General features: G+C 35.5%; 1 protein-coding gene across 2 annotated transcripts; it reads left to right on the top strand.

Annotated features, from left to right (window-relative positions):
• The first annotated feature begins 1,206 nt into the window (after window positions 1–1,206).
• Window positions 1,207–22,016, top strand: LOC122036497 (AP-2 complex subunit alpha-1-like). 2 transcript variants are annotated; one of them, XM_042595832.1, is made up of 27 exons: window positions 1,208–1,577; window positions 2,820–2,951; window positions 3,459–3,584; window positions 4,608–4,670; window positions 4,743–4,840; window positions 4,961–5,168; window positions 11,703–11,774; window positions 11,857–11,949; window positions 12,492–12,593; window positions 12,777–12,874; window positions 14,521–14,602; window positions 14,715–14,803; window positions 15,823–15,928; window positions 16,013–16,078; window positions 16,792–16,898; window positions 16,978–17,082; window positions 17,202–17,322; window positions 17,440–17,616; window positions 17,699–17,986; window positions 18,161–18,241; window positions 18,684–18,848; window positions 18,933–19,019; window positions 19,098–19,223; window positions 19,915–19,995; window positions 20,068–20,139; window positions 21,300–21,379; window positions 21,447–22,016. In XM_042595832.1, exons 1-27 carry the CDS (start codon window positions 1,446–1,448, stop codon window positions 21,583–21,585), a joined length of 3,096 nt encoding a protein of 1,031 aa, XP_042451766.1. In that variant the 5' UTR covers window positions 1,208–1,445; the 3' UTR covers window positions 21,586–22,016. The 2 variants fall into 2 exon arrangements, with proteins under 2 accessions (XP_042451765.1, XP_042451766.1); XM_042595831.1 differs by having other exon boundaries at window positions 1,207–1,577; window positions 15,823–16,078.
• The last annotated feature ends 1,752 nt before the right edge of the window (window positions 22,017–23,768 follow it).

Raw genomic sequence — 23,768 nt, forward strand, 5'->3', positions numbered from 1 at the left:
ATTGAACTTAAATTTTAAAATTTTTTTTTTTTGTTTGTCGTTCGATATATCGATGAGTATAAGACCACAGAAAATACAATCTCAGAATAGCAACAGTGCAAGACAGTTGAAAATCCTGGCTACGCGTGCCATTGGTATCCACTATAACAATATTAGTTATTTTGTAATTGTTACATATTATAGCTATTACAATACATTAAAGTAAAGTATAATATTATAGTAGTTTATAACTGCTATATATTATAATAGTTAAAAAGTAAAGTATAATATTATAGCATCTATGTTATAACTAGTATTTATGGTAGTTATGATAATTAATCATAACTATTATAATTGTAAAAATATTCTCAAGATAACTATATGGTGAATCATCCATTTGACGATTTGTTAAATGTGAGATGCCTTCTTTATTTTTTCCAATCTTAATTATAAATTAATTTTATTTTTTATTAAGTACGTATAGTAAGTTATAAATTTTTAATTTTTAATTATTTTATAATATATTTAAAAATAAAAATTCATCTAATAGATAAATATGTAATTTAATTTATAATAACAGCAATATTGTGGTTGAGTTTGATATAAAATTCAAATTTAATGAAATTTTTAAAAATACAAATATGATAAATAAATAAATAAATTTAAACGCGATTAAACTCGACGCTACTCGTTGATACTTTTAATTTCAATATTTTGCATGACTTAAAAATCATTATAACACGTGTCATCTTTTAGGCCGCTATCTTTATAAGAAGTGTACCTGTCAAAATCCACGAGATGAAAACGATGGACTTTTGCCGCTTTTGACTTACCCAATTATTTATATTTAATCTAATAAATTTATGGCAATTTCAGATAATACACTGAAAAATATTATTTTAAAAATATCTGATAAAATTATTAAATAAGTAATATTTAATCCTTCTTAAAAGTAAACATAACTTAACCGGTGATAATGGTCTTGATTCGCACCGGAAGGCGAAGCATCGTCTGCTTATCTTGCTAAACCGGTGATTGGATCCGGAGTCAGACCTCAGGCCCCCGTAGAAGCTCCGCCGTATCTCCCTCAACGGGATCGTTCAAAAGCGTTTAAAAACGGAAGAAATAATTAAATTAGGCACACGAAAAAAAAGAAGAAATAAAAAGGGTTTTTTTTTTTATAAAAATACGTAAATACGTATAGCAACTACAGCTTGACCCATTTAATTTTCGCCGTCTGCTTCTTTCGATCCGCCTTCTAGAAACCAGCTCGTTTCTTCCTTTCTCCACCGCTCGAGTCGCGAGAGGAGACTCAGTCGGTTTGGCCCTGATCGGTGCCAGGACTTCCCAATCGAGGCCGGCGGAGGCGATTCCGCGCTGAATCTCGTGCGCGGACCGGCGGATCTGATCCGCTCGTCCGTGGATCCGGCGCCGGCGATCGGATTGTGCGGGTGCCCGGAGCAGCTATGGCGTTGTCCGGGATGCGAGGGCTCTCCGTGTTCATCAGCGACGTCCGGAATTGCCAGAACAAGGAGCAGGAGAGGCTCAGGGTCGACAAGGAGCTCGGCAACATCCGTACCCGCTTTAAGAATGAGAAGGTCCAAAACCTTCCTTCCCACTTCTGATCCCTTCTCTTAATCGTTACTGCTCTGTTGTTTTTGTCTGCAAAAAGGGGGGGAATCCTCCATTTTTGTCACACTGTGCCTCAACGGGTAGGTTTCAACTGATCGCTTCTAGGTTTGTGGTTTGTTCATATCCCAGCAATGTTATGGTTCGTTTACTAGGTTTGCTTTCTGCAGGGAACTAACGTAAAGTGTTGTCTCTGCAAATCACGCAATCTTGCCATCGTTTGAGCATCTAGGTTTACTCTATAGAAGTCATATAGCTCGGGATGGAATAATTTATGTAGTTAATAAACAAAATTTACACTGTCAATTTGACTGAAGATACCGATTGTTGGCTAGACTGATGTTCTACTGTCTCAACTGTATTTCATTGTCTAAAGACAAAAAATGACAACATATGAAAGAAAATATGTCATGTAATATGGCTATAATTGCAGCACTACTTCTTAAATAAAAGGTTTTCTACTACTAAATTTGCAAGATATTCAGTCATTGTTGAGTTTAGAAGTTGTAAAATTGAGTTATGGCTTTCGTGAATGTGAATTTAGCATTAAGTTATTCTTTATGGGTAAAAGCATAAAAGTTCAACTTCATATAGTGAGCATTGAACTTGAGCATCTTTCACTAATTGTTTTTTGTTTTTGTGTTTTGTTGGAATATATTTGACATCTAAATTTATCTATCCATTTCATGAAAATTAGATGCATTTATCATACATTAAAAATACCTTTTTCTTAATTTTTATTCTCTCTCAGCATATCCAAGATATTGGAGCATTTACTCAATACTGTTTTATGAATATGAATTTAATTAACGCAAATTTACTAAACTAGATGTATTAAGGAACAACAACAAATATGCAGATTTGCATATGTAAGCAATATTTATCTGAATAATGTTGTGCCTTAAAAGTAGCCAATAAGATAGTATTGAAGGTAGGCAAGAATGAAATAAACGCTAGAATAAGTAATTTTTCACTTCCTCTAGGTTGTTTTTCATTTGATTGGATTGATTCCTAATGTTTCTACTGTATTCCAATGAGAATGAAATTCAAATAACAGATATTAGATATTAACTATAATGCAATTTCTGGTGATCGCACAATCATTTGATTATGCTCGGGTGGAAATCTAAATATACTGTACTTAAAAAAATTAAGTCTCAACTGTCATAGATTATTTTGTTCAATGATACCAACCTTTTCTTATTTAACAGGGATTGTCACATTATGAGAAGAAGAAATACGTCTGGAAAATTCTTTACGTACACATGCTAGGTTATGATGTAGATTTTGGACATACAGAAACTGTTTCGTTGATTTCTGCTCCAAAGTATCCGGAGAAACAGGTAATTTACACCTGCAAATAAAAACTATGGAAGCGTTTCTCTAATTGTTCCTTCAAGGATTCTATCATCTTTCACAGTTTGTAGATTTGTTCTTTATTTATTTATTTTACATTACAAGTATTGCTCATGAATGGATCTTTTTGCCACTCATACAAGGTAGCAAGTGAATACTAGAGATGCTAGCCTTAGGTAATTTCTTGTGCCTCGTCTTCTGTCAGTCACAATTTTATCCGATTTGTTATTTTGGTTTACTCTGGTACAAAATCCATCACAACAGTAAATTTTTAATGCTTGGTAAATACTATTAGTGTATTGTCTATTCAGGCTAAGGAAATAACTAATTTATGCATGTGGTCTATTTTTTCACCAAGGAGAGTAAATGGGTGCGGATAATGTTTTGCAAAAGTAAAGTGAAATGTATAAGATAAGTGTATGAAGTAATTTGGTGATTGGTCTATTTGTGTTTCTATTTTATATGTTTTTCTCATGTGAAATTTTTTGCTGCAGGTTGGGTACATCGTGACATCTTGCTTGCTCAATGAGAACCATGACTTCCTAAGAATTGTTATAAATACAGTACGGAATGATATAATTGGGCGAAATGAAACCTTCCAGTGTTTGGCACTGACCATGGTATTAAGCAGCATCCTTCTCAAGTCTCATTGATCTTTAGCTATTGTATCATTACGTACATTAAATTGGATTTTTATTTTTTATTTTTTTATGTGATCAATTCTTCTGTCAATCACTTAACATATTTTGCTCACGGATGGTAATCTGATCCTACTTATGTAACATATTACCTACATTTATGTTTGCTTAACAGTTTGCCTATAACATTTAAAAAACTATTGAAATTATTTTTTGTTGTTTGAATATAGAGGTTTGATCTAAACTATACATGTAGCTTCAAGGGGAAATAGTCTGTAAACTTCTGTGATTGTCCATAAGCCTTTCTTTTCCTCCCTATTGGAAATTTTTATGGGATGAATCCCTTGTCTTGTGATATTTATCCATACAAGGGTCAACAAACACAAATTTAAGCAAACATTTAGATATTCAAAACACCAAGATAAACGGATTTACTGACATAATTATTTCCAAATTCTCAGAAAGATTCCATTAACAAAAGTTGCAAGGCTCTTACTTGAACTTGAATGATTATGCGTCTGTTGAAACTTTAATTCTAGGCTCCCTTAGTAACATTCATAGGTATCTGGTTAGGTATGTCACAGCAGCAAAGACATTTTGGAACACTTGGAAATGATCTATTTGCAAGTTTCTCAACAAGAATTCAGACTCCCTTTATATTTTATTTCTACATCATGCAATCAGTTCATGAGTAAGCATAAGATATTTTGCTGATGAATAGAACTGTTTGAGCAGGGATGCAGAGGGAGTTATGGTAGACAATGAACTACCCTCATTAACATTATATAGATTGGTGATCTACTTACTCAACTGTAAACATAACATATGTTTTCGGTCCTAGCAAAATCACAGTACCTGTTGATAGAAAGTGGAGAAAATTTATTAAGTATGATGACACCAAATTTAAGGCATTCTCCATGTAATAGATTTAAATAAGAACTGTTGTTGGTAGCTTGTCTAAATCCAATGAAAAGGTCATATGTTTCTTCTTCATCCATATTTTAGGTGGGAAATATTGGTGGGAAGGAGTTTTCTGAATCACTGGCACCCGATGTTCAAAAGCTGTTGGTAAGATTATGGAATTTCCCAGTTCATATGTTGTTATGGGCGTGCCACTGATGTTGCTTGTATTTTCATCAGGTTTCAAGTAGTTGCAGGCCTCTAGTTCGAAAAAAAGCTGCATTGTGTCTTCTTCGTCTTTACAGGAAGAATCCTGATGTTGTCAATATTGATGGTTGGTAAGTTGCTGCTATGCATTCATATCCTCATTTGGTTTCATCTACATAGAAGCGCATGTCTACTACTACTATATGTGTTTGTCTGAATTCAAGTACGATAATTTTTCTTTTCTATTTTAGGTCTGATCGGATGTCACAGCTTTTAGATGAACGTGATTTGGGAGTATTGACAGCTGTTATGAGCCTTTTTGTAGCTTTAGTCTCAAATAATATTGAAGCGTATTGGAATTGCCTTCCAAAGTGTGTTAAAATATTGGAAAGGTTGGCCAGAAACCAAGATATTCCACCAGAGTACACCTATTATGGAATTCCATCACCGTGGCTTCAGGTCTAGTCAAGTCATCTACTTTTTTTTTTTTCATTTTTATTTCCAGCTTTCTACTTGTATTGTGGATTCTTTACTTTCTGAATTCATTTTTATACTGGAACTATTCCTTTGACTGCTGCATTTATTCGCCTACCTCAAATTATTCTATAATCAAGGTACTAAAAGATGATTTCAAATGCTAGGCAGGGCCTTAGGTAGTCAACATTACAATAATATTAAAATAGAAAAAAGAAATATATTAAATTAAGAGTGTCAATTGTATCTTTAATCAAATTAAATTCACAATTGCAACTAAACACAAAACCTATTTAACTATAACGAAATATTATATATTTCATATTGAAATTAAAAAACTACCACAAAATTTGGAAAAAATGATTTTGTGTGTTATGACTAGATGATGATTTATATATATATATATATATATATATATATATATAAATATAAAACTCATAAAAAAATTCTAATTTTTCATTAAACCTGCTTGCATTGCTTGGCTGCCTAGGCCACCTTGGCAAGCTGCATTTTAAAATGGCTTCCTAACATGGACTGCTTAGCAACTAGGGGAAGGAAAAGTGGTCCCTTACCAAAATTTCTGCTAGTGTGTTGAGACCCTTGGCTATGGACCACGTAATGGGACGGTTTACCGGTTGGTCGGCAGGATCAACCTTCATCTTCTTGGTTTTACGACCTTGACGACCTATGGTGGTAAGGGGATTTAAGGCTCGAGGAAATTAGAGAACCTCTCAATCTATGAATTTAATTTCTTTTTGTAAAACTCAATGATAATCTTTATTGCATTATTTCAACTCAATGGTTGAAGGGGAGCCTTGACGCAACGGTAAAGTTGTTACCATGTGACCAAAAGGTCACGGGCTCAAATCCTGGAAACAACTTCTTGCAAAAAATAGGGTAAGACTGTGTACAATGGATCCTTCCCCGGACCCCGCATGGCGGGAGCTTCGTGCACGGGTTGCCCTTCAACTATTTAAATATAACTAGGATGTTCCTTCTCGACGAAGGAAGAAGATAACCCTTGAATAAGAAAGGTTTTATTCTTACCAAAAATAAAAAGATACTAGACTCAATTCTACTTACAATAAAAGATACTAGACTCAAATAAAATCAATTACTATAAATTATTATAGCTGAATCAATTCTCTTGATTTGCGCCATCCTTTCTAAATCTACCGTGCGTGTATCTCTTATATTTGATGGGCTCTAGATTCTCTTTTGTTGTATGGGCTCGGTCCATAACATTACTCCCTCTCTAAGAAATGGGTTTGTCCGCAAACACGAATGATGGGTAACGTTCCATGATAGCCACTGCATCCTCCCATGAATCAGAATTTGGGAGCGTCCACAACGTGAGCGATAGTCGAGAACTGCTAGAGGAGAAGGAATGTAATCTTCCTGATGTATGGGGAGAAGAGTGGGGACGCTAGGGATGCTGCTATGATATTTCTTTAAAGAGGACACATGAAAAACTAGGTGGAGCTTGGTGTGGTCTGGCAATTGGAGTTTGTAAGCGACATGGCCCACACGGTCAATGATTTTAAAAGGCCCATAAAAGCGAGGAGATAGTTTTGAATGGTTCTTGGATGCTAAATTTACTTGACGATAAGGCTGAAACTTTAACAACACCATATCTCCTATCTCAAACCGTACCTCTCGATGGGATGAATCATATTGAAGTTTCATGATTTTGGGCAGCAAGAAGGTTTCCTCGTAGATTCTTCAGAAGTTGTTCCCGAGTTTGTAGCTCCTGATCTACTGATTCAATATGAGAAGTACCAGCCAAATATGACAATAGGCGTGGAGGCGATCGCCCATACACAACCTCGAACGAGGTGGCCTTGAGGGACGTGTGATAACCAACATTGTATTTGTAACAAAATTCTCCCCAAGAGATCCAATATACCCATTTCTTTGGAAATTCTCCCGTAAAGCAACGCAAATACATCTCAATAACCCTGTTCACGTCTTCGGTTTGGCCATCCGATTGGGGATGGTAAGCGGACGAGAAACAAAGTTGCGCCCCACTAAGGCGAAATAGCTCCTTCCAGAAAGAACTAGTGAAGGTTGCATCACGATCGCTGACGATGGTTTCTGGATGAACGTGAAGCTTAAAAATGTTATCAAAGAAAACTCAAGCCACCTTCACAGTGTTGTGTATGAGTGTGATAAAGGGATGAAATAGGCATACTTAGAGAAGCGATCCACAACAACAAACATTAAATTTTTACCCTGAGATAGAGGCAACCCGTCAATAATATCCATGGAAATGTCCGACCACACTTGGTGAGGAATAGACAAGGGTTGTAGTAATCCCGCGGGCTTCAAATGCTCCACTTTATTGTGTTGGCAGATTGGACATTCACGCGCAAACATGTGAACCTGCTGTTTCCTCGCGGGCCAATAGAAATCTCGTGTAATTCGATATAATGTCTTTTGATATCCTTCGTGAAATTCATTATGTATCATGGTTATTATTTTAGAAGTGAGAGGAGATGTAGCAAGGAGATAGATTCTGCCTTTGAAGAATAAAAATCCTTCCTTGTACTTTATGCGACCTTCGCCTTGCTGTGACACCTGAATAAGGTGCTGAATTTTCGGGGAAGTAGAGTTTTCAGATTGGATGTCCTCTGTTAAATTTAATTTAGGCATGGAGATGGCGGTCAACTGTCCATTATTGTTGTCACGATGTGAAAGTGCATCTGCTGCCACATTGTTTCGGCTTGCTCAATATTTGATGAGAAAATCAAAACCCAACAGCTTACTAATCCAGTGTTGTTGAGGCGTGTTGGTAATCCGTTGTTCCAATAAAAAATTTAGACTATAATGGTCAATTCGAACCAAGAACTTGTGTCCCCAAAGATAAGCACGCCAATGACGTATAGCTTTGGCCAATCCGATAAGTTCTTTCTCATAAGCAGGGAGCTTCTTGTGTCGTTGGGCCAAGGGACGACTAAAAAAAGCAATGGGGTGTCCTTGCTGCAGAATTGCACCTATCCCCATATCTGAGGCATCACAATCCACCACAAATGACTTTGAGAAATAGGGCAAGGCAAGTACCGGTGTGGAAGTAAGGGTGATCTTTAACTCTTGGAATGCCAATTCCGCCGCCTCATTCCATTTAAAAGAGTTCCTTCGCAAGAGGCTAGTTAGAGGGGACACCAACACTCCATATCCTTGGACAAATTTACGATAGTACCCTGTGAGCCCCAGGAAACCACGAAGGGCACGAAGAGTAGTGGGTTGTGGCCAATGGAGAGCTGCTTCAATTTTGCCATTATCGACGACCACCCCTGAACGAGAAATGATGTGACCAAGATAGGCAATTTCCGTCCGAGCAAATAAACATTTAGAGTTTTTTAGGAAGAGGTGTTGCTACTGAAATATCCCAAAAACGAGCTGCAAATGGTGGAGATGTTCCTCCCAAGAAGCACTGTAAACCAGTATATCATCAAAGAAAACTAGTACAAATTTTCTTAGAAAATCGCCAAAGACATTATTCGCAAGAACTTGAAAAGTTGAGGGGGCGTTGGTGAGCCCGAATGACATTACTATGAACTCAAAATGACCATGGTGAGTCCGAAAAGCTGTCATGGAAATGTTGTCCGGTTCCATTCGGATTTGGTGATAGCCGGATCTGAGGTCCAACTTCGTACAATAAAAGGATCCATGTAATTCATCAAGCAATTCATCGATCACAGGAATAGGAAACTTATCTTTAATTGTCTTTTCATTGAGCCCTATAATCTACACAAAAGCGTCATGTGTCGTCTGCTTTTTTTACCAGTAAAACTGGCGAAGAGAAAGGAGATGTGCTTTGTCTAATCAAGCCCTTGGCAATCATGTCATTGCATTAACGCTCGATTTCATATTTTTGCACATGGGGGTATCTATAAGGACGCACCACGATAGGGTTGGTACCTTGTTCAAGTGTAATTTTGTGGCAGCACTTACGAAAAGGCGGAAGGCCATTGGGTTCCTAAAAAATTGCAGCATACTTTTCCAAAATATGTTGTAGTTGTTTTTCATGAACTTTTGGAAGGGTAGTTGTTGCGAGAGAGGTCACTTCTGCTGTTAGAGTAGCACCCGATCCTTGTAAATAAATGGTGTTGCCGGTATGTTGAAAGCTCATGCGCATCTGGGAGAAATCCCAAAGGATGGGACCAGGGTGCGAAGCCAGTTGACTCCCAACACTGCTCCAATGTCCCCTAATGGTAGAATGAAGAATTCTACATTAAATTTGTGATCACTCAAATAGATTAATACATTGCGGTAGACCCCAAGGTATTGTAGTCGTCGACCATTAGCTACTACCACCTAGAGGGCAAGACTTTTGTCAATAGATAAGCCCAAGATTGATGCAAGTGCTGAATTTAAAAAGCAATGAGTACTTCCCGAGTCGATGAGGACCAGCAAGGGGGTGTGGTTAATTCGTCCTTGAATCCGCATGGTTTGAGAAGCACGGGTGCCCGTGATCGCGTTGAGGGAAATTTCAACATCCTCGACGTGGTTCTGTTCATCATAATCTTCTAATCCTTCAAGCAAAAAAAAAGACGTTTGCAACTGTGACCAGGAATGTAAAGTTCGTCGCAATTAAAACAAAGGCCCTTGGCACGTATCATTTGATAAATGGTTGCTTCGATGGTAGGACGGGGGTGCGCTGCGGTGTGATTGTTGATTCAGATCGTTTAGAGCGACGTTCATAAAGACGAGCAAAACTCATAGCCGAAGTGAGATCTTCTGGGTAGTGAAGCTCGACTTCCACAGCGATGTGATCTTGGAGGCCACTAATGAATATTTGCACTTCTTGTTCTGAGGTTAAGGAACTCGCTCGTGCCGCCAATTGTTCGAACTTTCGCTGATCCTGATTGTTGAAGTTTTGCAAGCTCGTCAAATTTGTTGTTGCGAATAGGTGGCCCAAACCTCAAATTACACTGATCTTTGAATTCCTCCCATTGAATATGAGGTCGATCATGCTCGAGTTTGATGAACCATAGTTGGCCATCTCCCTCAAGATGGAACTGGGCTAGGCCCACCTTTTCTTCCTCCAAAGTGTGTTGATGGCGAAAAAAATGGTCGCATCGATTGAGTCATCCCAAAGGATCAGACTCACCATCATAACGTGGGAAATCCAATTTCGAATATCGTGGTATATGAGGATCCCTCCTCGTGGCCATGATACCCTTTCGAGTGGTGCTTTTGTGGATTGGCATGATTGCTGCTCTCTTCACCTCGATGGTTGTTGTTGAGTGTAGATTAAAAAAGCTTTTCACAATTCCTCTAGTTGAGCATGGATGAGCTGTTGTCGTTTTTCATTGGAAGCTTTGTCCTCCTTGTAGATTTTGAGAAACGCATCAAAACGTTGTTGAAGTGCTTGTGAATCACCCATTACGACGAGCTCTGATACTAATTTGTTGAGACCCTTGGCTATGGATCGCGTAATGGGACGGTTTACCAACTAGTCGGCAGGATCAACCTTCATCTTCTTGGTTTTACGACCTTGACGGCCTATGGTGGTAGGGGGATTTGAGGCTCGAGGAAATTAGAGAACCTCTCGATCTATGGATTTAATTTTTTTTTTTTTTTGTAAAACTCAATGATAATCTTTATTGTATTATTTCAACCATTTAAATATAACTAAGACGTTCCTTCTCGACGAAGGAAGAAGACAACCTCTGAATAAGAAAGGTTTTATTCTTACCAAAAATAAAAAGATACTAGACTCAATTCTACTTAAAATAAAAGATACTTGACTCAAATAAAAAACAATTACTATAAATTATTATAGTTGAATCAATTCTCTTGATTTGCACCATCCTTTCTAAATCTGCCGTGCGTATATCTCTTATATTTGATGGGCTCCAGATTCTCTTTTGTTGTATGGGCTCAGTCCATAACATAGTGCATATGAGCAGCTCTTTCAAAGTGGATCTTGATGATCAAGGTTGTACACTAGTATTGTTTGCATGAACAAACTTAGAAGATTTTTATACTTTTTGTGTGATTCCTTTTGTTGGTATTCATACCAAATTTAAGTAATTTTTCCAATAAGCATACTGAACCTATCAAATATGAGTAAATTTTCCAATAAGTGCTTTCTGTTGAATTGACTTTTTATTCTCTGACATGCTTGTAAGTCTACAGGCTTGTGCTTATCAACATTTTACTTAAATGCTGTTTTTAGCATTGCTACATCGGAAGTCATCCTATAATAATTAAAATACGAAAGTGTAAATTCATCATGCTTGTATATAGGTAATATTTGATGAATTTTGTGATGTAGGATGATATAAATTTTGTTGTTTTTGTTTCCTGACATACACACATTACTCAGTCATCTATATATATATTTGATGCTTAAGTGTTAAATGGTTTGTGTTCATTATTTTGGAGCAAGAACCATGGAATCGACAAACAAATAGTTGCGGGTCTTTAAGCAATTATTCATGTCCATCTAAACAATGATAAAGTTAAAGAGAAATTATCATTATTCTGATTGCTAATGCTAACATAATGCAGGTTAAGACAATGAGAGCTCTTCAGTATTTTCCAACCATTGAAGATCCAAACACCAGAAGAGCCTTGTTTGAAGTATGACTGATTTTGGTATGCAGCATGGTGCAACGTGCTTATTTTCTTATGTTTGCTAATAAATCAATTTACTTCACTGAAGGTTCTACAACGTATTTTAATGGGTACTGATGTTGTAAAAAATGTCAACAAGAACAATGCAGCACACGCAGTTCTTTTTGAAGCCTTGGCTCTTGTGAGTTTTCCCTTTCAAATTATAAGTATTTTTTTTTTTATTTGAAAGGTTGATTTGTCCTAAGATCGAAAATGCATATGTGAATGCAGCACATGCCATTCATCAGTGAGTGACCATGATCATATGTATTTCCTGGAAAATAAAATCTGAAATTTCTTGTTTCTGTTTGCAATCTTGCATCAATCATTCTGAGGATATTGATGTTGGCTTTCCGGTTGTAAAAAACTTCACTCCCATTCTACAAATTTCAATTTGATCTAATAAATCATTGAATAATACACTTTCCATGCTCTCTAACAAAATAACAAGAGTAAGTTTCTCTTTTGTCATCCACTTGTGTTAATAATGCTATTGATTGCTTGCTTCTTTTCTTTTTATTTCCATATCTATACACTTAATGTGTTTTAGTTCCTTATAAGCCTATGTTCTGCTTACTGAAGTATCTGTAAACAGGTGTTTTCCAATCTGTTATTAGCATTAACTTCCTTCAAAATATATGTTGTAGTTTTCCAGTGATTATATCACTCTCGTCTATATTGCAGGTTATGCATCTTGATGCTGAGAAGGAGATGATGTCTCAGTGTGTGGCTTTGCTTGGGAAGTTTATTGCTGTTCGCGAACCAAACATTCGATATCTTGGCCTTGTAAGTGCTTGCTCCAATAGTATTTCTAAAGATCTGTCATACTGGTGATTGATTACATCTAAATGGAGTATTGTGGCAATTGCCTTGAGGTTGGGCCAACGATGAGGCTGCACTTGTTAAGAATTGCACCTCAACTTCCCAGTCTTTTAGAATGCTAATGATGACTCTTATTTATTCATACAGGAGAACATGACGAGGATGTTATTGGTGTCAGATGTGCAGGATATTATCAAACGACATCAATCACAAATAATTACTTCTCTGAAAGATCCTGATATCAGGTACCTTCTTGTTGGTGGGAGTTTGATTCAATGTATTCTTTTTCCAAAACATCAATCTGCTACAGGCCTTTTGGAATTTTTGTCACTATGTGAAAGGCGATGTTTACCAGCTACTTTTTTACTTGTAATTTTGATTCATGATTTTGTATTCTTCAAAAAGTTTCCAGGAGATGTTTGGATGTCTCAAAAACATCTTTCATCTCTGAGGGATGAGAATTGTTGTGGTATAACCATTACATATGACACATGATATGAAAGCCCCTTTTATGTGGATCTAGCGTGATGCAGATCTATGCGCGCGTGCGCGCCCTCCACTTCTATAAAACTTGATTACTTAGATCTTGCTATACATCCTAGAACAATCGTCACTCTAGACCAAACTAAACATACTTGTTTTTTTCGAAGTAAAGTAGTAGCTCATACTTTACATTCAGAACAACCACACTTGAACACCCTAACTGATTACTTATAAGCCAAAGCTTATCTTTGGAATCTCACTTCCTTAAGCTATTCTTAAGCATAGAAAGCGTACTTACAAAACAACAACAACAACAACAACAACAACAACAAGTGTTATTAGAAATACTGCGAAATTTAGACTACTTAAAAGTATCCCAAAACGTAGTCATACAATCCTTACAACCAAAAGGACAAACCTCTAAAGAAACCAAGACGCTTGAAACGGAGTCTAAACAATTATTACTTCAGTCAAAAGAAGTCATCGTAAGTTACAAAACTCAATTATATGAAAAATTGGACATGTTACAATATTTACTTGGAGAATTGAAATATAAATGAACAAACTTAAATATGAAAATTCTCATTATGAAGAAGCCATAGAATATACAAAACAATTCTCTACTACAAAAGAAGACGGCTATTGTCAACCAGAACTTCCAGGAAAAGGAGATCAAATTCAAGTACAACAAAATAACACCATTATAACCTTAATTATTTTATTACATTACAGATTAACTTTGGGCTTAATTGTGTTTGGCCTACGAGGACTTACAAGAGCCAAGTTAGGAGGAAAAGTATTACTTGTCTTACATGATACCCAGTTCTCTGATACGGAAAAAGCTATTATAGGACTTATCGAAGTAGATATGAATGTCAATTTAGGTATTACTTATGTCCCAATTTTAATATGACTATTAGAGACTTTGTCAAACACATCCAAATCCATATTCAAGCTAAAGGATATGGTCAATTCCAAGGAGAGAATCTGCAATTGGATATAGTTTTTCTGGGTAAAACCATGAATCATATGCGCAACCACTTTAAAATATCTGTCACAGATATGATAGAAGCTTTAACAACAAAGTGTAAGTGTGTGTGTGTGTGTGTGTGAGAGAGAGAGAGAGAGAGAGAGAGAGATGCCTGTCTAAATACTATCCTTCAAAACAAGTAGCAAATTTGGGTACTTGTTGATTTGATGATTCTAGGAAATTATATTTATAGCCTGGATGTACATTTCTTCTAGTATGTATTCTTCTATTGGATTTATTCCTTTCTGAAATGTTGTGTTTGCATTTTTTTTCTCTTTCCTTAGTATTTTTTAAGTTTCCTTCTGCATAATTGTCTTTCTCGTGCTTGATTATGCCTGTTGTTGATGTAAATTCCTCATATGTTTGCAAATATTCCAGTATTAGGAGACGTGCTCTTGATCTACTCTATGGCATGTGCGACGTTACAAACGCCAAGGATATAGTCGAAGAGTTATTGCAGGTACAAGTGAATCTTTTGATTTGTTTTTTGCTTTTGTAGCTTTAAGTATATAAATATTATGCAATAGGAGGTCATCTGTGATCCTCACAAATTGTCTACTATTTCTCTTCAGTATCTTAATACAGCAGAGTTTGCTATGCGTGAAGAATTGGCACTCAAAGCTGCTATTTTAGCAGAGAAGTTTGCTCCAGATCTGTCTTGGTATGTATCAAATTTTACATCAAAGAACTTGTTTCACATTTATATAATTTGTATTGGCATCTCTCAAATGTTTCTCTTTTTTTTTGTCCAAGCATCATTGAGAGAATTTGAATGCTTGAATAGACAAATCAAATATCTTTTTTTTTTATCACAGAATGTAATTTCTTTAATGGATATATTCCATAATTATACAGCATGTATTTAGTTATATCATTATGATTGTTTCAATTGTAAAATTTGGCCTAATTGATGTTATTCTTCTTCTGCAATCCCATAAACAAACTGAGATCAGTTAGTAACAATACTGTCGCTAGTTAGTTTATCCTTAACCTTTGACAGAGAAATGGCAAAATGGCTCCTATGTGATGTTTGGTATGATCTGATCTTGATTAATTCCTTTTAATTTTCAAACATCAATTTCTCTTCTTAGTTATGCTTTTGCTTGGTCTAAATTGAGGCAATAAAGATTTCCTCAAGCAAGGGAATCTAAGTTACCATTAAGAAGGAGATGAAAAAAGGGCAGCCCGGTGTACGAAGCTCCTGCTATGCGGGGTCTTGGGGAAGGATCCATTAAGAAGGAGATGCTAATCTAGAATTCCACACCTTGTTAATATTGTAAAAGCTCTTGAGACTAAAATACTATTGATGCAGCTAATCAAATTCTCTCCCTCCTTCCGTTCCAAATCACAAATCAGTCTTCTACCAAACTTTTCCATATCTTATTTCTTCCTCTTTCCCTTATTCTTTCTCTGACAAAAGCATACCCAGGTCTGTGCCCTCTCTATTTCCATATTCCCTCTGGATTGTCTCAACCTCTGTATTCTCTCACCTTGCTTCCTGTCGCTGTTACCTCTATATATACTAAACCACACATGAATAATTTCTTTTAATGAAGTCCATGTTTTGATGTGTGATATTTTTCTATATTAAATTGAACTCTTTTACTAGAAATTCATCACAATCTCCTTTCTCCTTCAAATTTTTGACATGTCTGGAACTTCAATTCTTTTTACTTGTAGGTATGTTGACGTCATTCTTCAGTTGATTGATAAAGCTGGGGATTTTGTTAGTGATGACATATGGTATCGTGTGGTTCAGTTTGTCACCAACAATGAGGATTTACAGGTTCACACCATTTATTGCTTATGTACTTGGTACTTGGTAGATCCCTCATTTTGGGTACATAACTGCTCTAGTGATATTGTACAGCCATATGCAGCAGCTAAAGCAAGAGAGTATCTTGAGAAGCCTGCTTTGCATGAGACAATGGTCAAGGTGTTTCTCTTATCCTAGTCTTCAGTTCTATCCAAATTGAGAAGAGAATCTGATAGCAAAAAGGATTTTTGCTAATACTCTCTGCATTTCACCTCATTATGTTAGCTTTTGTCAAACTGCATGTAGTAGAATGTCTTTGTGCCACCATAGTACTTCCTCAATATGTACAATATAACTGGAGTTGAAAAGTTTTATTTGGATTGAACCTGTATGTTGAATTTTCTGAGTTCCCTTTAGAATGAAATGGTAAAGCTTAGCAATAGACCTGCATGATTAATTATTTTAGCAATTTCTTTTTCATCTGAAACTCTACGGGAACAAATATCTGCTACAAAGTTGTTGTACTTCATGCACTTTATATGCCCTCATAAGTTTATTACAAGTTGTTTTATCTGAAACTCCAGGAGAGCAAATATCTGCTAGCAAACTGTTGATGCTTCATGCTTCATACACTTTTAGTTTTTATGCCCTCATAAATTCCCTCACGTTTGAGATTATTGGAGTATATTTGTTGAAGTCATCACACTCCATAAACATGATCACTAACTAAAAATTTGTCAGTTCTATCTGATCAAATTTTTACCATTATCTTAACTACAGTTGTAGTTCACTGACAGTATTATATTTCCCCTCGAATTGCAGTGTATGTGCCAACAATTGGTAAATTGATGTACAATATATGCCTATTCTTCTAAATTTTATTGATGCATTAGGTGAGTGCTTATCTTCTTGGAGAATACAGCCACCTTTTGGCTCAGAGACCTGGCTGCAGCCCTAAGGAAATCTTCACCATTATTAGTGAGAAACTTCCTACAGTAACGTAAGCTTACAGCAGTCCCATTTTGGTTATCAACTGTTGATGTCTTTTTGGTAATGTATCAAAGAATTATTCTCTTCAGAACGAGCACTATTGCAATTCTTCTGTCAACATTTGCCAAAATCTTGATGCACAACCATCCTTCAGATCCACAATTGCAAGAACAAATCTGGTCTATATTCCGAAAGTAAGTATTATCTTTTTATTACCTATCCTTTTTCGTTATGTATAAAAAATTATTATGTCTATAATTTTGTATATTCTTTTCATAATTATAATGGGAAATGTTTCTGCACATTTTGGCAGATATGAAAGTTACATCGATGTAGAAATCCAGCAAAGATCTGTTGAATATTTTGCACTTAGTAGGAAAGGGACAGCATTAATGGATGTATTGGCTGAAATGCCCAAATTTCCGGAACGCCAGGTAGATCTTGTAATTGAATGAAGGAGTGAAATTTTTTTTCTTATTTTGCTAAAGCTAGTGGAAAGTAAAAGGTATATCATTTTCCAGACTAACACATGTTTTAATTGTCAACACTAGTCTGCTTTGATTAAAAAGACTGAGGATGCTGAAGTTGACACAGCAGAGCAAAGTGCAATTAGAATAAGGAGTCTGCAACAAACATCAAATGCTTTGGTTGTAACTGACCAGCGTCCTGCAAATGGGTCTGTTCCAGTCAGTCAGCTTGCCCTTGTTAGGATGCCAAGTCAAAATATGGTTAGGGTTGAACCTTTCTATTAGCCTGTTGATAGTGATTAATCATGTTAATAATGCTTCAACAAGTTTAAATGCAATTCAGGAAGCTAGTAGTACTCATGATCAAGCTACCTCTCAAGATCAAATAAATCCTCAAGATCGAGAATTCTCCCATCAGAATGGGTCCGTCACTGCAGTTGTTCCTCAAGAGGTTCATCCTGCAGATCTCCTTGGAGATCTTTTGGGTCCACTTGCAATAGAAGGTCCACCAGCCCCTGCTGTTCCAGCTGAGCATAAGGACCAGAATCTGTTGTCAACACCGGAAGCTACACCTGATGCAGCTGGTCCCTTGGCACTGGCCACTGTCGATGATCAGCCAAACTCAGTTCAGGTACTGTAGTATCTTGTGTGGCTGGGGTGATCCATGATTATCCATTCTTTGTTACCTTTTTTTTTCTCAAACGCCTATACTTTGCAAATGATTGAATTACTTTGACAGTAATCCACTATGTTGCTTGAAGTTTCTTATTTTGGCATCATGTTAACCCTCTCTATCTTCTGACAGCCAATTGCAAACATTGCAGAAAGGTTCAATGCACTGTGCCTTAAAGACAGTGGTGTACTTTATGAGGACTCCCATATACAGGTTTTCAACATACTTGTTAAATTTAAGTCTTGAATATAGTATTGACTGCAAGTAGTTATTTTGTATGGTTCTTGGGCATGCCTTATTGATTTTTAAAAGCCTTGTTTGAAGAAAGGCCTTCTAAAAAGGCAAAAATGCAAAAATGAAGCATAACTTGTATACTTCCCTATCTTGAACTTCCTCAAATTATGCAGCTCAATTATGAGTTTACTATTTGACCCTTGCCTTTCATTTCATTTTTTATTTTATTCCTACTTTGCAAATCTGGAGCCAGCCATAGTTGTTTGGCTTGCAAGTGATTCATAGTTCCGAGTTCACACTGCTGCATGTGTGGTTGGGACTGTTATTTTACATTTATTTTTTTAATCAGGTTTTTCCTTCCCCCTAGATTTTTTTTTTCTGTGTAAGTTGTTCATTACCTTGACCTCCTCCTTTCTTACAGATTGGAATAAAAGCAGAATGGAGATCTCATCATGGACGTTTTGTTCTTTTCTTGGGAAACAAAAATACATCACCTCTCGTCTCAGTGCAAGCTGTGATACTGCCTCCAACCCATTTAAAGATGGAACTTTCATTAGTACCTGAAACTATTCCTCCACGGGCACAGGTCTGGTGTAGTTATCTACTGCAGCTCTCTTTTTTTCTAATTAATAGAGCTCTGAAGTTTATTAGTTTTCCTTTAATGTACCAGGTTCAATGCCCACTAGAAGTTGTTAACCTACGAGCAAGCAGAGATCTTGCCGTTCTAGATCTCTCCTATAAATTTGGAACTGCTGTGGTCCCACTCTTACCATGCTTTTATTGTGTGTTTATACTAAAAGATCATTCTTCACCAATTTTTTTTATTTAATTCCAGGTTAATGTCAAACTACGGATTCCAGCTGTTCTTAATAAATTTCTGCAGCCGCTTTCAATATCTGCTGAAGAATTTTTCCTCCAGTGGAAATCATTGTCAGGACCACCTCTGAAGCTTCAAGAAGTGGTAAGCATCTAGATGAACCTATATTTCTATTTTCTATCCATTTTCTTCTGCAAATTATTTGTCTTAAAGAGCATGAGGGTCAAGTTTTCCTCCATAAATTATTTTATTAATGATTTCTTTAAAGATAATATGAACTTTTATCTTTTGATTGTTTGGTCTTTTAGCATTAACAATTATGCATGAACATACTTCATGTTTGAGGTGATGTTTTAAGTTAAGTAATTTGTATTAGCAGATACACAGAAGACAAATGTTTGTAGCTCTCAAATTCTCAAACATCTTGGCTGCCAAGAGTTGAATTGCTAATTTAGCCTATACTTTGGATAATCTAAAAGATCTAAGCCTAATTTTCATTATTGACAAATATATTCCATGCATTTCTAATTTTCTGACAAATTCATCAAACTGTTTAAGTTGTCAATTTGGATATAGCTTGTCCAAGCTTGCAGCTGCCTGGTGCTACATTGGCTCAATAATTGAAATATCTTGATTTTTAATTTCTACATTATATGTTAGATTTATGGAATTCAGCTAAAACTATGAAATCATGCTTAATTTAACTAGAAATGGTATCATGTGGCACATGGTGTTGTCAATTGACTATAAGTTGAGCACTCGATATCTTTAAAGTGACGGTTTCATACTGCATAACAATTTTCTTCAATTCTGACCTTTCTGAGGTTGTTTGCAGCTTAGAGGTGTAAAACCTTTGCCCCTTTCTGAATTGGCAAACTTATTCACTAGCCTTCGCATGGCAGTTATTCCTGGAATTGTGAGTCGTCTCTTTCTTTGTTGTATCTTCCATGTTATTCTCTAATAATAACAATACCCTTGTCTTCTTCAGGATACAAATCCAAATAATCTAATTATTTGTGCTACCTTCCATTCAGAGAGCACCAGGGCTATGCTTTGTCTGGTTAGTATAAATCTTTGTTCTTCTGACGTATTTTTTTCTCTCTCTCTATGCTCTACTGGTAATCATCCATGGTCCCATGTGTGAATACAAGTCATGTCTCCATGGTATGAATACTCTGTAATTACCAACTTCTGCAATGGGATGAATTTTTATATTCATCAAGCTTTGTTAACTGTCAATTACCTTAGTGATTACTGAAGATTCATTGTGTATCAGGAATTACCTTCCTCATGTATTCTTGTCTGCCATCTGTCTTTTGTTTCGTACATTTACTAATATCCTTCAGCATTTTGGTTCACCTTTATGTTGAATGTATGCTAGTATCTGTCGTAGGTTACTGATAACTCATTCAACTGTTTTTAGTACCAATTTCACAATTACCTTTATCTTTGACTAATTTGTCGATAGGTAGAAGCGTTAAATCCTCGAAGAGTAGAATTAAGGCTAGAGGGAGACTAGATAAAATATTAGCCATTTTAAGAAAAACTTAATTCCTTTTTATTTTATTAGTGAGTGACATAGCTCAATGAAGTGCTAAGATCATGTGCCCAAGCCCAACAAAATTAAAGAAACACAACTTGTTGATGATGATCTTTACCGACGTGTTTATGTTGGTTCTCTTTTTCTCACCTTATTAATGTCAAGCAAGTTGCAGCACTAAATTTAATTGCTCTAAATATTACATGTGATATTACCTGACATACCAATGGAGTGATAAGTTTCGTGAAGTGACCTAAATAAATGAGACAATCGCAGGTTGACGGTGGATATCTTGACTAATGTGTTTCTGTTGGTTATATTTCCCCACCTTGTTAATGTAAAGCAATTTATTATACTAAGCTATAAAAATACAGAACCTAAAACCCTCCTAGAGAACTGGTGTGAATGCCATTTGAATTCTTTGAGCATGAAACTTTTGTTGGCGTTTTACTATTTCAATTACAATGATTATTTACATTTCAGCATTTCCTTTTTGAGTATGTATATTAATGTGTTCATTATTCTACTATTCTTGTAGTTACAGAAACTGATTTAGGAAGACTTCTGCCGGAAATCAATTGATTTACTTTGTTGTTTATATGAAATTAGACGAGGCCATTTACATTCTTGGCCCGTTGTCACAATTTGATGTTGCTCTGTTATGCTTCTGACATTTACAGATCAGAGTTGAAACAGACCCCACAGACAGAACCCAGCTTCGCATAACTTTAGGATCAGGAGATCCAATTTTGACATTTGAGTATGTTTCACCTGAGTTTCTTACTCTGGCACCGTATCATCTTCTAACAGCATCACTTTCTTAATAGGTTGAAGGAGTGTATCAAGGAACATTTGGTCAGCATACCAATGCAAGCACCTACACCAGGCATATCACCGATACAACCGCAATCACCAGTTACTCCAGCATACAACGATCCTGGTGCTATGCTTGCTGGGCTACTTTGAAATCTTCAAGTGCTATATTGCCTTTTCAGATTTAGAGAGCGATGTGCCACAGACGAACCTTGTAGACTGCAGCACGGACGAATGACTATTAGTATGAGGGCGTACAGGAGAAATGCTGAGCCAATCGATCATTTGTTAAACAGGATTGCATTCCGTGTCAAATTCTTTTGGGCTTCTTCGTTTGTCCCAGTGTCAAGGTTTTGCTATATTGTGTATGATTTATCATTTTCTTTTTCCTTGTTTTTTGTAATGCCCCTATTTCTTCATTGAGTCTAGCGGATACAACAATGCCATTGTAAAATTCTGTTTTGACGTGATTTTATCTCATGTATCAGTAACAAAATAGAGAAAATAATTTCAACAATTTGTAGGGGAAACATGTAATGATTCAACATGTGATGATCAAGGGTTTGTATATGCTATTTCAATCCTATTGATATGCGTTTCTCTTTCGTTTCAACGATTTTAGACAATTTAGTATTTTGGAATAATTAAATTGACACGAAATTAATTTTTATTATGTGAAAAGCAAATAGAAACTCGCTAAAATTAGTGAAAATATTAAAATAATATATAATTAAATTGACAATTCAGTTTTTTTAATTTATTTGATTTTTATTTAGATCTCGTTTGTATTTTGATGTCTAAATAAGTGTTCGCTCTTAGGGCAGTCACATTGCTCCTGTTGATAGGTGTTATAATAACCCTTTAGTATTAAAACCATTGTGAAGGGGTTGAATGTGCTCAAGATGATGTGAGGTCGGCCAGCTTGGCTCACCCCATAAGTATTATTTTTATTTTATTTTAATTATTAAAAAATTATAAATTTTAAAATTAAAAGTTAAATAAAATGGGTAAATATAAAACACGAGTATAATTTTTAAATAAGATTATTATTAAAAATAATTTTAATATTTTAAAATATATTTATTTAATATGATATAATTTTAAGATAATTGAGTGATTGTGAGATCCATCAATAATGAGCGTTAATATTAAAATGAATTAAGGTGAAAGAAATATGTTGTTATATATATATATATATATATATCATGTGAGAGAAGCATGATAGGGTACTAAGTATTTTTTATTAAAACATTAAAAAAAAATTTAAAATTATTAACCAACAAATAAAATCGAATTAGTGGTATATGTTTTATAAGATTAAAATAAAAAAATTAAACGGCTAGTAAATCTACACAACGGCTAGTTAACAATTATTTTAATAAAAAAAATTATCTATAAATACTCATAATCTTACCCAACTTATTTCCATCATACAAATACCTAAATCCCTCTAAAAAAACTCTTTTCTATTATTTTCCCCATAAATGGATAAAAATAATCGAGGATTTTTTAGAAAATACTTCTTCCTAAAATTCATAAATTCTACCAAATTATCTACATAATTCATACCCACCAACTAATCCATATGATCCATATCCATCAAATTATCTATATAATCCATAATTTATAAAACTATCCATCTAATTCACATGCAACTGGTATGTTTTTTACTTCTCCAACGAAAAATAAATCATTTACTTCAACTTTTGTTTCGGAGACTCAACTGTCTGACTGCGAATCTCCAATTGAATTCGTAAATTTGGAGAAGGCGGATATAAGAAATTGGTTAACATGAAGTAAGGTTGAAGATGAAGTTTTAGCGAAATCGTTTATTACTATCAGCAATGATCCGATCATTGGCAATTATCAGAAGGTGGATGCTTTCTAGGAATGTGTTGCAAGCTAGTACAATGAGAATCGTCCAAGTACACCTAGTAGAATTGCAACATGTCAATCCAATGTCGATCCGAGCACATAGGAACTGGTCACATGTCAATTCGATGTCGTTTGGTCCATTAGTCAATTTTGAACAAAACTAATTGATAAACTTTAGAGTCTCTAAAAATTAAAACTTCAAAATATTAAGAAAGAGCATGGATCAAGGATCTCAAATATGATGTGTTTCAGTAATTATCATCTATATTTCATTTATATTGAGTAAAAAAACCTCATTTATCGTGCTTGAATCGTGTTTAGAAAATTACTACGCTCAATACGATGTATCATAATAATATTAATGTGTATTTTCATGTTCAGGACACAAGCCTGAGCACATAGGACCTGATCTCATATCAATCCGATATCGTTTGGTTCATCAACTGATTTTGGTCAAAATT

This window comes from Zingiber officinale, unplaced genomic scaffold, assembly GCF_018446385.1.
Source record: "Zingiber officinale cultivar Zhangliang unplaced genomic scaffold, Zo_v1.1 ctg167, whole genome shotgun sequence".
NCBI lineage: Eukaryota > Viridiplantae > Streptophyta > Magnoliopsida > Zingiberales > Zingiberaceae > Zingiber > Zingiber officinale.